Genomic DNA, 14,669 nt, shown 5'->3' with positions numbered 1-14,669 from the left:
TAAAAAGTTCAATCAATCAATTCCAACATTGCAAGATATTTTTTTTCCCCGTGAAAATTTAAAATTGACTGATTGAACCTTTTTTTTTTTTTTTTGCACACGGCGGCGGAGGCCTAAAGTGAAAAGGTTTTATAAAACCCAGCTGAAGGCCTAGGACTGGGGCGACGGCACGCGTGCCCACAGAGAGGGCTCTGAGTGCCGCCTCTGGCACCCGTGCCATAGGTTCGCCACCACTGTTATAGGATAAGGACCAGACTTTTTGAAGTCTGAGCCTTATCCTTATTACCAGTCACTTCCAATCTCTTGCTTTCTGTCCAAGGAAACGGATGCCAAAATCCCACTGATTTTAGGTCCCTCATGGCTTGGGTTGATGTAAGGAGAGAATATAGCTCTGGCCCTTTTTGCACAACATTCCAGTCATCCTTAACCACAATCCAGCGTAGTAGTAGTAGTAGTAGTAGTAGTAGTACTACTACTAGTAGTAATAATGATAATGATAATAATAATAATAAAGTTGGAAGGGACCTTGGAGGTCATCTAGTCCAACCCCCTGGCTCAGGCAAGAAACCCTACATCATTTCAGACAAATGGCTGTCCAGTCTCTTCTTAAAAACTTCCAGTGTTGGAGCATTCACCATTTCTGGAGGCAGGTTGTTCCACTGGTTAATTGTTCTAACTGTCGGGAAGTTTCTCCTTAGTTCCAGGTTGCTTCTCTCCTTGATTAGTTTCCATCCGTTGCTTCTTGTCCTGCTATCAGGTGCTTTGGAAAATAGCTTGACTCCCTCTTCTTTGGGGCAGCCCCTGAGATATTGGAAGACTGCTATCATGTCCCCCTTCGTCCTTCTCTTCATTAAACTAGACATACCCAATTCCAGCAACCATTCCTTATGTTTTAGCCTCCAGTCCCCTAATCATCTTTGTTGCTCTTCTCTGCACTCTCTCCAGTCTCAGCATCTTTTTTACATCGTGGTGACCAAAACTGGATGCACTATTCCAAGTGTGGCCTTACCAAGGCCTTGTAAAGTGGTATTGATACTTCACATGATCTTGAATCTATCCCTTTGTTAATGCAGCCTAGCACTGTGTTGGCTTTCTTGGCAGCTGATTCTATTGCTGATGTGACCGATGCCTCTGTTCCTTGTCACTGCAGTCTCCTGACTTTTTTCCAAGGAAATGGATGGCAATGTTGAAAAAAAAAACCCTACAGATCTTTGGTTGCATAAACAGAGCAATAGAATCAAGATCATGTGAAGTACCGCTTTATAAAACCTTAGTAAGACTCAAATCTGGAATACTGCATCCAGTTTTCGTCACCACATTATAAAAAAGAGGTTGGGACTCCAGAAAGAGAAGAGCAGAGAAGAGCAACTAAGATGATGAAGGGCTGGAGACTAAAACATATGAAGAACGGTTGCATGGATATGGTTAGTCCAGTGGTTCTCAACCTGTGGGCTGGGACCCCATTTGGGGTCGAACGACCATTTCACGGGGGTCGCCAAACAAGGCTGTCCGCCATTTTTTTCCCCTTTTCTTTGGCCACGCCCCTGGCACCCGATGACGTATAAGTGGTTGGGGGTCACCACAACATGGGGAACTGTATTATGGGGTCGCGGCATTAGAAAGGTTGAGAACCACTGGGTTAGTCTGTAGGCTAACCGGTGGAAGTTTCTCCAGTCATCTGTGGAAGATATTGTCCTTACAGAAAAAATGGGTAGATGGAGGCTGAGTAACGTATTATTGTGAATACAAGTTGAGATTAAATTGAAGTTCCAGCCTGAATTAGAGAGCTTTTTCCAAACCAATGTGACGCCTTTATTCAGCGAAGGGAATTATGAGGAACCGAGTAACGAATTTAATGGTGGTCAGAAGAAAGAAGGTGGATTTTGTTTTCCAGCTCAATACTTTTCCTTCTATGCTGGTATAAGATGGTACCATGTGATAATGGTTAAGTGGAGTAACTTCACATATTTCAATTTGACAAGGTTTGGAAAGAATATGCAGACATGTGGCTGTCATTACTTTGTTTCCCCTCCGGCAGGGGCATTTTTATTTCATTTTCATTTGGGGGGTGGGCAATATGGCATGAGTTTATTCTGTGTCAGAGGATTACACATCAATTCAAACCAGCAGACTTACTGTTGATGAATTGGACAGGCTTTTTAAAATGCTCTTTCTCCTGTCTCAAAACCTGGGTCGAATTCTTCAGATGTCTGTGGTAGAGTGGAGGAAGACCCAGTTCCAGAAATGACCCTTTTTTCTTTTCTATCGCTGAGAAAATATAAATTTTTTTGGGGGGTATTTATTGTGATGTATCAACCTTAGCCTAACAGAAATATGGAAATGAGCATGTGGGCCTCTTTTTCAACCACACTAATTCAAAATATGAGACCTGATCCAATGTTCTGGCTCCAATAGATCCACTATTCTGAAGGAGCTGACAGACATGGTCTCAGAACCACTGAATCATATCTTTCAACAGTCTTGGAGCACTAGGGAACTACCAGAGGGCTGGAAAATGGCTGACATGGCTCTCACTGAGAAAAGTAAGATTTTACACTTAGGCAAGAAAAAACCAATTGTACATGTGTGTATGTAATTTTGCTTGGTATGTATATATTTAATCCAATTTTTATAGAAGAGATGAAATATATGGAGCCATCTAGAAAAGTCAAATCAGCTATCCAGAAAAAGACATTTCAGTTTTTAAGTGCAAATCTTGCCCAGTGCAGGAGGCCAAAGAATACTATCCAGAATACACTTGGCAAAGAGGTAATCAATTGCATTCTGAGACTACTATTCCAGTGTCAAACGAGGATGTTTTTTCTTGACTAGAATATTTCTTTCTGTATCTTAAAATAATTATTCTGGCTCTCTCATATTGAGGGAACAAAAGTGGATTTTGAGTTGTGTGTGTACTTGTATTGCTTCAGGTATTTGAAGACCAAGTAACTGTGAGAGGGATCTTAGAGTCCAGTCATTTAAATATGAGCCAACAGTGTGCAGCAGCAGCCAAAAAAGCCAATGCAATCTGCATCAAAAGAGGGATACAGTCAAGATCACATGAAGTATTAATACTGCTTTATAAAGCCCTAGTAAGACCACACTTGAACTACTGCATCCACTTTGGGCACCACAATATAAAAAAGATGTTGAGATTCTGGAAAGAGTGCAGAGAAGAGCAACTAAGATGATTAAAGGCCTGGAGACTAAAATATATGAAGAACAGTTGCGGGAATTGGATATAACTAGTCTAGTGACAAGAAGGACTAGGAGAGACATGATAGCAGTCTTCCAGTATTTGAGGAACTGCCACAAACAAGAGGGAGTCAACCTATTTTCCAAAGCACCCAAAGGCAAGACAAGAAACAATGGATGGAAATTAAACAAGGAGAGAAGCAACCTAGAACTAAGGAAAAATTTCCTGACAGTGAGAACAATTAATCAGTGAAACAGCTTGCCTTCAGAAGTTGTGGGTGCTCCATCACTGGAGGATTTTAAGACACTGGGCAGCTATTTGTCTGAAATGGTATTGGGTCTTCTGCCTGAGCAGGGAGCTGGACTAGAAGACCTCCAAGGTCCCTTCCAATCTATGCTACTCAAGACCAGGTCATTTTGGGGTGTTGGGTGGCTCCTCAATCAAACCAAATAAAATCTTTTCACTTCTTACTTAATGGCTCGGGTGCAGTGAATTTACTGAGATGGAATCCATCTCCCGCAGATGCCAAACTTGCTTATCCGTGTGGCCAACTCTCTCCCAGGCAAGTTAATCTCAGCTGTCAACCAATCCTGCCCTCTGTCCAAATGCTTGACAGGGTCACATGACAAGAAAGCCAGGGAGATGGAATCGGAGGCGGGTGAGTGACAAGGTCACATGATCACTCACTGACCCTTCCAGAAAGGGTGACTGTGACTGACACTTCAGTTCCCAAATGTTGAAATTGTGAGAATCCCAGCAGAAAACTCCAGGAGCATTTGGGGGGGGGGGGAGAGGACAGTGATGTTGGCAAGGATGCTGATGAACCCCTGCAGCATTGTTTATTTCTTGACAAAAGGGGTATTTATGGAGGAGAGATTGGTAAGACTCTCAGCGATCAGGCTGCAAGGTTTCAGAGGTATATTAATTCTTGAGTTAGCAGAGGCTATGATATCCGATCAACATATTAGCACGACTGCGCCCAGCATACATTAATCTCTATTTGGATCCAACCATAAGGCACGTGGGTGCCCCAGTGTTGCTTTTTTGCACAAAACCAAAGCAGATACTGCATTTTAGCAAAATCAGAGCGTTACGTTCATGACATCACATGAATCACGTCGTCTTACAAATGTCACATTGTAAGATATATATTGTGTGCCATTTTGTGCATTGATGTTATTGGCATCCCCATGGCTTCTGTCAGATGCCCACGTGCAAGTGGTTCTTCTTTGCTTTTCCTTTTTTTTTTTTTATCCTGGATTTTTTTCACGCATTATTCCTGTCCTATATTTTGGTTCTGTATGAATCACCAATAATGGGAAACATACTGGGTTCATATATCACAGTAAACTGTAATATTGTATGCTTGATTTATTTATTTAGAAAGTTTATAGGCTGCCCATCTTACCTCAGGGTAACGCTGGTGGCTTACAGCCATAAAACTATATAAAATAAAAACATAAATAAGTTAATATAAAATCCAGAACTTCACAGCCCCATTAAAAGATGGGGGAAGATAGGATCTGTTATTAATTAATCAACCACCTCTACTGTGATGCTTCCAGCTAAGTGGCAGAGCCAGATCTTTAGGCTTGTCTGGACAGTCAGCAGGATCAGGGCTGATCTTACACTGGGGGGGGTGGTGGTGGCAAGATGTTCCACAGGGCATGTGCAATGGCAGAGAAGGCCCTTCTTCTGGGCCTTGCCCACCAGAATAATCGGGCTGATCCATCAGATAATAGGAAGCTCGCTTCCTGTGATTCAGGATACTGCTTATAAGCGCTATGTGCTTAGAGCTCAAAGTACTGTTAGAGACTCCACATACCCACTTCAAGGCCCATTTCTGTTGCTTCCCTCTGGGAGGAGGTTTCGAAGTATTTATAGCAGAACTACTAGATTTTGTAACAGCCTCTTTATGCCATCCATCTTGCAAATTTGCAGGGGTTTTTTTTTTTGCAATGTATATGTATACATTCGAACTAGACTGTGATGTTTCTCTGCGTCATATGTTTGTATGTGGGTATATGCATAATGGTATTTTTTTGGAGAGTGATAAAGATTCTATTCTGTTCTATTCTATTCTATTCTATTCTATTCTATTCTATTCTATTCTATTCTATTCTATTCTATTCTATTCTATTCTATTCCATTCCATTCCATTCCAATTCCTATTCTATTCTATTCTATTCTATTCTATTCTATTCTATTCTATTCTATTCTATTCTATTCTATTCTATTCTAATTCCTATTCTATTCTAGTCCAGTCCATATTTTCTATTCTATTCTATTCTATTCTATTCTATTCTATTCTATTCTATTCTATTCTATTCCATTCCATTCCAATTATGTGGGAAAAGATGGTCCCTCATGTAGTCTGAACCCCTGCCATGAAAGGCCTTAAAGACGATCACCCACATTTTGAATTGCACCTGGAAGTAGACCTGCAGCCAATGCAGTTCTGGGAGCAGTGGTGTTACAGGGGCCATTTTTGGTACTGGTACTGGTCCACGGACCGGAGGTTGGGGACCCGTTCTAATGCTTTGGAAAACAGGTTGACTTCCTCTTCTTCACGGCAGCCCCTCAAATACTGGCCCACTGCTGTCATGTCCCCCTTAGTCCTTCTTTTCAATTCCTTGAAATGGTTTCAGCTTTCTGGCTGTTGAAGTTTGAACTGGATTTGCTGTGGCACAAGGGAGCATATCTTTGCAACCAGAAGGACCTGCTTTTTGGAAAAGGGAAAACATGGTTCTCTATCTAGGTAGTCCTCAACTTATGACCTCAGCTGAGTCCAAAATTTCTGTTGCTGAATGAGACGTTTGTTAAGTGAATATTTGCCCCATTTTGATCACGTGAACCATTGGGATTGCTGCGATGGTTGTGTGAAAAATGGTCGTTAAATCACTTTTTTTCCCAGTGCTGTTGTAACGTTGAATGGTCACTAAAATGGACTACCTGTGCTGTGCTTTATCCCTGCGGTCTGCATGCGATCCTACTGCCAGGTTTTGGGGAAACAGGGATGAGAACAGGGTCTAAGGCGCCATCCCATTATAACTTATTCCCTCTGAAAGGGGTCTAGCAGGCAAATGGCACCCCAGGTTGCCCAGAACTTGACGAAAAGCTGACCCTTTCTGGCCTTTGTAAAATGGCTTCTTCCTTAAAACCCTCAGCGGCACCCCAAAACTTTATTCGAATGCAGAAGTTTTTGTTCTGGAAGGAGCCAATCTGTTTCCTTTCTCCTCTTTCGGCCGTCTTCTCCCCATACAAAAGGTTGTTTTTATTGCCTTCATGGAATGAAGTAGAAGCTTCACCTGGTCAACCCCTCAAGTGGCAGCCACTCAATGCCCTGAATGCAAATGCTTGACCCCTTGAGCTGTGGGGCAGCAATTAGCTTAAACAGGGGGTTCATGTAGAACTTGAAAAGTCTTAATCTGGGCAGTCAGCTTGTTCCTTCCTCCCCCCACGTTCCCAGTTTTTGCCACAGAATGCCCTCCTTGAGCCTGCCAGCTCCCTTCCAGACCTCCGGGGTCATGTCAGAGCCTCTGAAAGCGCCTCTCTCGGTCCCAGATTGTGTGGCTTTGGAGTGGCAGGTCCTGCCTTTGTCAAAGTGGGGAGGGAAAGGCAGTGACCCTCGCCCCTTTTTTTTTTCATAAGGCAGAGACAGAAACTAGCTTTCCGTGGGGCTCTTTGCATCTCAATGGCCCTTGGCCTCAATGCAGGCATTCAGATGAAAAACAGGATCACTATCGCAGCTTCCCCCCTCCCCACCCCACCCCCACGGCATTCACCGGCTCTTAGGAACCTTTAAAGACCTTGGTGGAGAATAATTTGGTCCAATGTCAGGGTGGAAACAAAGCCTAAACAAGCCGAGGAGAGTCTATCATGGGAGGCTGCCAGCAAAAGGGACGATGGAGGTTCCTCACTCCCCATGGACGTCTGATATCCAAGTCCCCAGGGGCCATCTGGGATGTGACTTCCACTAGCACAATGGCAACTCTGTGTGTGTGTGTGTGTGTGTGTGTGTGTGAGAGAGAGAGAGAGAGAGAGCGAGCACTAAACAACAAAGTTACAAGGTTCAGTTGATTTCATGCTAAAAGAGATGCTCAGACTGCAATTTGAGTTCCCAGCAGAGTTTAAGATCATGGGTGTAAAAGTAAGGCCAATATGGTGGGATGCATGGTCAGTGCAAGTACAGGAAGTCCTTGACGTACAATAGTTTGTTTAGTGACAGTCCGAAGTTACAACGGCACTGAAAAATGTGACTTATGACCCTTTTTCACACTTACGACCGTTACAGTATCCCCACGGTCACGTGATTTACATTCGGATGCTTGGCAACTGACTCCTATTTATGACAATTGCAGTGCCCCGGGGTCGTGGGATCCCCTTTTGTGACCTTCTTATAAGCAAAGTCAATGGGGAAGCCAGATTCACTTAATCACCAGGTTACTAACTTAACAAACTTGCAGTGATTCACTTAACAACTGGGACAAGACAGGTCGTAAAATGGGGTATAATTCACTTAACATATGTTTCACTTAGCAAGAAAAAAATTGGCCTCAATTGTGATTGTTACGTCGAGGACTACCTGTATACTACAGTCCTTCCTTTTGCCAGTAGCTGGCAAATACGTCTTCTACTGCTTAGCTTAAAAATCAAAGACAATGTTTTTTGTGTGTGCCTGAAAGTGATTGTTTTCTGCAACACTTGCAAGACTACAAGCAGGTTAGCATCATACACATCACAGTCTGGTTTGGAAGCATCCCTGCTTCACACAGGAAGGCGGTGCAGAGAGTGATGAGAATGGCCTAAAACAGTGGTTCTCAACCTTTTTAATGCCGCGACCCCCAACCGGTCGTAAGTTGAGGACTACTCAACCGGTCGTAAGTCAAGGACTACTCAACTGGTGCAGCACCGTTTGCAGAATGGGACTTTTGGCAGGCTCAGCAGGGCAGAGACAGCCTGGACAATTCCTATGGGCTTTTGAAAGCCAATAGAATTAGACTCTATTCAAGAGAGTCTATTCTATTGGCTTTCAAAAGCCAATAGAACAGTGGTTCTCAACCTTTCTAATGCCGTGACCCCATAATACAGTTCCCCATGTTGTGGTGACCCCCAAGTGGGTGTGGCCACCAATAAGAGGGAGTAGGACAGCTAGGGAAAAGGGAAAAAAATGGCGGACAGCATGGTTTGGCGACCCCCGTGAAATGGTTGTTTGACCCCAAATGGGGTCCCGACCCACAGGTTGAGAACCACTGCAATAGAATAAAAGGGAGTAGCACAGCTAAGGAAAAGGGGAAACAAAATGGCGGACTGCGTTCTTTGGTGACCCCCGTGAAATGGTCGTTCGACCCCAAATGGGGTCCCGACCCACAGGTTGAGAACCACTGGCCTAAAAGATCATTGGCAGTTCCCTCCCTCCCATCCAGGACATAGCACAGAAGCGTTGCTTGAGCAGGGTTCGTAAGATCATCTGGGACACCACACATCCTCTTCATGACCTGTTTTCCTTGTTCGCTTCTGGGAGGAGGGGGCTTCGTAGTACCCGAAGCAGAACATCCAGATTCAGCCAGAGTTTCATTCCATACAGCATTAACCTTGCAAACTCTCAAGCTTCCTCCTTCCGTTATATATTCAAGATGGACAGTATTTAACATTTGCTACGTATATGTAGGGATGTGGGTCTATACATATGTTGTTCATAGTATGTTTAGGTGTGCGTCATGTATGTGTTTCACTCTGAGAGCAGGCAACTAAATTTCATTTTTGATGTGTGCCGTTGTTCCCATAGTAAAAAAAAATGACAATAAAGGTTATCTTATCTTTTTTAAAAATCCTGCTCATCTGTGTGATCAGCCTGTATAAAAGAGCACAGCTACTGTCTTTTCTAGAAGGGCTCATTTGCTTTGCAAATCCATACGGCACACCCATGTGAAAATGTGAACCAGCAAAACCGGTCATAAACATTTGGAGAGTGGAACAGACGGGCTTCTGTTATTTTCTTTTTATTAGCTACTGCTAAGAGTTCCACAGTAGGGGTAGGCAACCTTGGCTCTTTTATGACTCGTGGACTTCAACGTTGAAATCCACGAGTTATAAAAGAGCCAAGGTTGCCTACCCCTGTCCTACAGGAACCCTTGTTGAAGTTCCACCAAACTTTTGGGTTAGCCTTTACCAGATCTATCCTAAAAATGACAATAGACTCTCTGCCTCTTCTCCAGAATGTTTGTTCCGTTGGCTGCAGTTTACTGAGTCCGATGGACCCATTCATGCTTGGTCCTTTGTGCCCAACGGTCACACACCGTGAGTGGGAAGGCCTGGATGGTCCCATGCACAAATGGCACACCATCCAAGCACAGCTCTTCAGCTTATGTTGATTGCAAGACATACATCATCCAAGTGGGGAATGCCCACTGACATGAGCAAAGCAGTTTAATGTGTTTCAGATCACGTGTGTTCTAAGAAGAAATGAAAAATTCTGTGCCTGCACAAATTCTCTTATTTTGTGTCATTCATGCTGGTTCTGTCAGCAGTGATGGATAAGGTTTTTTGAAAGACCCCGTCGTATATCTCAAAGGTGCTTTTTCAAAAGGCAACTGTACTGTTTCTTCCTTGAGGAAGAAGAGCAAAACATTTCAATGTCTGTGGAGATTCTCAGTCATCCAGGTAATAGCTGTCTCAAAAGTCCAGTCCAAAATGCCTTTTGCAAAAGCATCTTGGAGACAACCACAACCTGGATAACTGAAAATCTCCACAGACCTGTAGTATATCTTCCCCAAAATCTCAGGAAGAAAATGACTCGATTTTCAGATAGCATGCAAGTAACAGTTGTGCATTTAAGCATATCTTCTCGGTCATAAACGGCTGGAAATTTGAATTTTAAATGTTAAAAAAGCTGAAACGCTCAGGAGCTGAATGCGCCAATGAAATACTATATCGTCAGCCTGTTTTTTGTTTTTTGTTTTGTACAAAATACACTCTGGGTTTTCCTTCGACCAGTGGTTACTTTAGCTATCTGGAGTCCATTAATTCTTTATATGCAACCTAGACCTTGGGAAAGTAGCAGCATCTTTTCCCACCAGTGTGCAGATTCTGAATGTGTAGTTGTGCTTTCTCACGCTGCACGCAGACATAGGCTGGGTATGCAATGTGTGTCATTCAATGGAAATGTTCTGCATTAACACACTAACTAATCTTGGTCCTTGATACACCAGGAAATTTGGGGACCCCCCCAAGAAGTTCTCACAAAATTGTCTGCAGAATAAAAGTTTCCCCAAATGCAGGTGGACTTCAAGCACGTGGACTCATTTCAATAAATTCTACATCCATGTTGCCCTGTGACCACCCCACCGTAAATGCCAGTAATTTGATTTGGGGTGGAACTGCAGCCCGATTTTTTTTTTTTTACATCGTTCATGTGAAATACAGGTAGTCCTCAACTTTCAACAGTTCATTTAGTGACCGTTTGAAGTTACAACGGCACAGAAATAAAAGGGCTTATGACCGTTTTTCACACTGACAACCATTGCAGCATCCCCCAGGGGGATGCCACATTCATTTAACAAGAGTGTTACTAATTTAGCAACTGCAGTGATTCACTTAACAACTGTCGCAAGAAAGGTCGTAAAACGGGGCAAATTCGGTTAAATGCCTCACTTAGCAACATAAATTTTGGCCTTAATTGTGGTCGTAAGTCAAGGACTACCTGTACAATCAATAGTATATGCAAGAGGGAAACTGACTGAAGACACTGGGTGTGATGACACCTCACACCCAGGCAAGCCCTCTTTTACTTATTCTCTCTCGCTCAACACTAATTCAGAAACCTTATCCATTTTGGCCAGATTTATTTAGCAGAATATTTCAATCGATCTATGTTTTCCTCGTTTGCTCTCCTTTTGCTGATGTCAGCTGGGGAGGCTTCAAGACTTTCCTCTCTACACTGTTAAGTATAACAATTATTGGAAGGACAGTATATAAATTAGTAAGGGTCAGAAAATGTTCCTCGCATGTTGCATTTCAGACGCATCTTTGCCCAACAGACTTTGGGGAGAAGCGTGTACTTCATGAGATTTTTGAGGAGGCCTCACGTTTGCTCCCACGACATTCCACCTCTCTCCTTTGTGTCAAGAGATCTCTCAATCCCACCCAAAGTCCTGCCCGGTCATCTGATAGAACTTTAAGTTGAAGGGTCTGTAGAATTCCTGCAGGCGTTGGACAACCTGCTGGTCAATTTTGGGGTGTGGCCGTCCTTTGGACTTCCCCAAACATCGGGGCCTGCTGCTCCCTTCCGGTTTCTTTAAGCAAGGGAAACCCTTGGTTTCATTGAAGTAGAAGTGCTTGTCCGTCACCACTCGCTTGAGACCCAGAAAGTCTTGGACACGGCCCATTTCCCCAGCTGGGTCACTCACCAACCTCTCTCCGCTGACGAAGAGAAATCGGGATAGAGGGAAATAACGCAACCAGTGGTCCAGATGCTTCACGTAAAGTCCAATCCTCACAGCGCTCCACGTGATATCAATAAGACCCATGCTCAGATTCTTGAAGGCCAGGCTTTGGAAGCTGGGGATGGTGGGGTTCTTGGAAAGAGTCTGGGTGTAGTCTGAAATGGCCCGGGTTACAGGGTTGCGAACCACCACGATCAACTTGATGTCTCTGGACATATTGTAAATGCGCCGCGGGGCTTCCTTTGTCACAAAATAACTTGGAGTTTTCTCCATGGTGATCTGTCCTTCCAAGGTCCTTGGCATCAGGTTTCTGTAGGAATAAAAGTCATACTTGAAACTCAACATTAAGAAAACCAGGATCATGGCATCCAGCCCTCTCAATTCCTGGCAAATAGATGGGGAAGAAATGGAGGTAGTGACAGATTTTATTTTTCTGGACCCAAGGTCACCACAGATGGGGACTGCAGCCAAGAAATTAGAAGACGCTTGCTCCTGGAGAGGAAAGCTATGGCAAATCTAGACAGCATACTAAAAAGCAGAGACATCACCCTGCCAACAAAAGTACATATAATCAAGGCCATGGTTTTCCCAGTGGCAATGTATGGCTGTGAAAGTTGGACCATAAGAAAGGCTGAGTGCCAAAGAATTGAGGCCTTTGAACTATGGTGCTGGAGAAGACTCCTGTGAGTCCCCTGGACTGCAAGGCGATCAAACCGGTCAGTCTTAGAAGAGATCAACCCTGACTGCTCTTTAGAAGGCCAGATCCTGAAGTTGAAACTCAAATACTTTGGTCACCTAATGAGAAGGAAGGACTCACTAGAGAAGGACCTAATGCTGGGAAAGACGGAGGGCAAGAGAAGAAGGGGACGACAGAGAATGAGGTGGCTGGATGGAGTCACTGAAGCAGGAGGCGTCAGCTTCAATGGACTCCAGATGATGGTAGAGGACAGGAAGGCCTGGAGGAACATTGTCCATGGGATCGCGATGGGTCGGACACGACTTCGCAACTAACAACAACAACAAAAGTCATACAGATTCCTTCAAATAAACAAGTTCCATTGGTTTCTCAGAACATGATAACTGCAGAAGCATTGGGCTTTTTAGGAAAACTAAGTGTACCTCTGGAACTGGGAGCGCCAAATAAATCCTTCACATTTAAGCAGGATTTCTGGTGCAAACTTTCAAAGGCTTCTGGTGTTGTTCTAGTTTTTTTTAAAAGCAATGTGGAATTTTAAAGCTTGCATTTCTTGTCTGTTGAGAAATCTCATCAAATGGATTAATTGACGCTAATTGAGACTACCCAGGCAGGGTCCCTCCCATTTTAACTTGCCATCAGAATGCTACCATCTCTGATAGGACAGGCAGTTTCCCTAATTTTGATTACAATATGCATTTTCTGAAAGTTTTTGAAGAAACTGGAAAGATTACACAACCATCTTTAATAATTGCTGCTGGTTTGATGTTATTGTCTATTTTGCCAAGGACATAAAACAACAGTGCAAACAAAAGGAACTAATTTAAGCTTTGTTGTTAAGGGCCAGGTTTATTATAGCCAAATACTGGACATTAAAGTCCATCTTTATTTGGATCAATGGCATTTAAAAATGTAGAAACAGTATGTAGAAATGTATTTTAAAATGTAGAAACAGAAAATTTAGCCCAGCAACAAAGAGCCTTGAAGAATCTTTTAACTAAGCATTGCGTTATTCGCATTTGGTATTTTAAATACTTCAGTCAACTAATTATTAAAACATTTCTTCCTTTACTAGCATCTTTTGGGATCAAAATATTAAAACTGGGTACATGAACTTGCTCTCTTAAAGACTGTATTATTATTAAAGACTATGTATTATTCCAAATTGTGTGGAATATCTTGGTTTATGTGTGATTTTTTTGCTTTCTAATAATGATGGATTATTTTTATAATAAGGAAAAATAAGAAGTAAGCTATCCCAAAGGTGCCTTTTCAAGAGGCAACTGGACTTTGTTTTTCCTTGAAGACATTTTGCTTCTCATCCCAGAAGCCTCTTCAGTTCTGACTGAATAGTGAAGAACTCCACCAGAAATGGATCTTCATTTTACTGACCTCAGAAGAATGGAAGGCTGGGTCAACCTTCTCAGCATGTTGTGCCCACAGATTCCACATGTGAAATATTTTGCACATATTTTCAGATCTGGGCTGTGGTCAAGGGCGTTTCCATGTCGCACAACAGTTGTGGATTCTTTCAACAAGTTTTTATGGGCAAATTCTCTCTCTCTCTCTCTCTCTCTCTCTCTCTCTCTCTCTCTCTCTCTCTCTCTCTCTCTCTCTCTCTCTCTGGGAGTGTGTGTGTATGTGTGTGTGTGTGTGTGTGTGTGTGTGTGCATGTTTTATAAAAAAGATATCCCAAGTAGTTTTGTGCTAATTAGCCTAATGGCAGTTAGAGGCCAGAAATTAGGACAAAATTAGCTTTATATGCATTTGAAATATGTAAGAAAAATCCTCTTGGTTTTAAAGAGGTTATCTGTCCTTTCCCATCTTTTTTTTTTTTTTTTAAACTCTAAACTGTTTCATGCTTATTCTTAATTGACATTCCTTCCCCCATGCAGGGATAAAAAAAAAAAAAACATAAAAGGGAAAATTAAAACCAGAGCTATTTGTCAACTTGCCTCTGATGCTGTCCTGTAGCAACTCTTCAAAAGGGTGTATAAAATCAATTTTTTTTCTGAAGTGATGTTCTCTCTCCTGCTTTTTGAAATGACATTTTCCAGAATTCCTAGCAAACATTGTTATCCTTGTTTATATTTATACTTTTCATCACATTCTTTTAACTGCATTCCTACTTTAAAGAGTGGTGTAGGAGAGATAAATCTAGAGAGGAGGGAACAAGGACAAAAGAAAGCTAGGCAGGGATCAGGGCTGCAGAAACTCTGGCATAATTGATTTTTTATATATACATATATTTGCATTTATTAAAAAATGTGATTAAAGCTTCACTTCCTTTCAAATACGGGTAGTCCTCAGCTTACAACAGTTCATTTAGTGACCG

General features: G+C 42.6%; 1 protein-coding gene across 1 annotated transcript in view; it reads right to left on the bottom strand.

The window, feature by feature from the left end:
- Window positions 1-11,023: 11,023 nt before the first annotated feature.
- Window positions 11,024-14,669, bottom strand: part of HS3ST6 (heparan sulfate-glucosamine 3-sulfotransferase 6) — a 50,730-nt gene continuing 47,084 nt past the window's right edge. The window contains exon 2 of the mRNA XM_039349764.1: window positions 11,024-11,950. Within this exon, the coding sequence (XP_039205698.1) occupies window positions 11,332-11,950 (619 nt within the window). The 3' untranslated portion in view covers window positions 11,024-11,331. The remainder of the gene's footprint in view (window positions 11,951-14,669) is intronic.

Source organism: Crotalus tigris, unplaced genomic scaffold (assembly GCF_016545835.1).
Source record: "Crotalus tigris isolate CLP2741 ecotype Arizona unplaced genomic scaffold, ASM1654583v1 scf7180000018301.7375997, whole genome shotgun sequence".
NCBI classification, from domain to species: Eukaryota; Metazoa; Chordata; class Lepidosauria; order Squamata; family Viperidae; genus Crotalus; species Crotalus tigris.
This window is presented reverse-complemented; position numbering and strand designations above follow the sequence as displayed.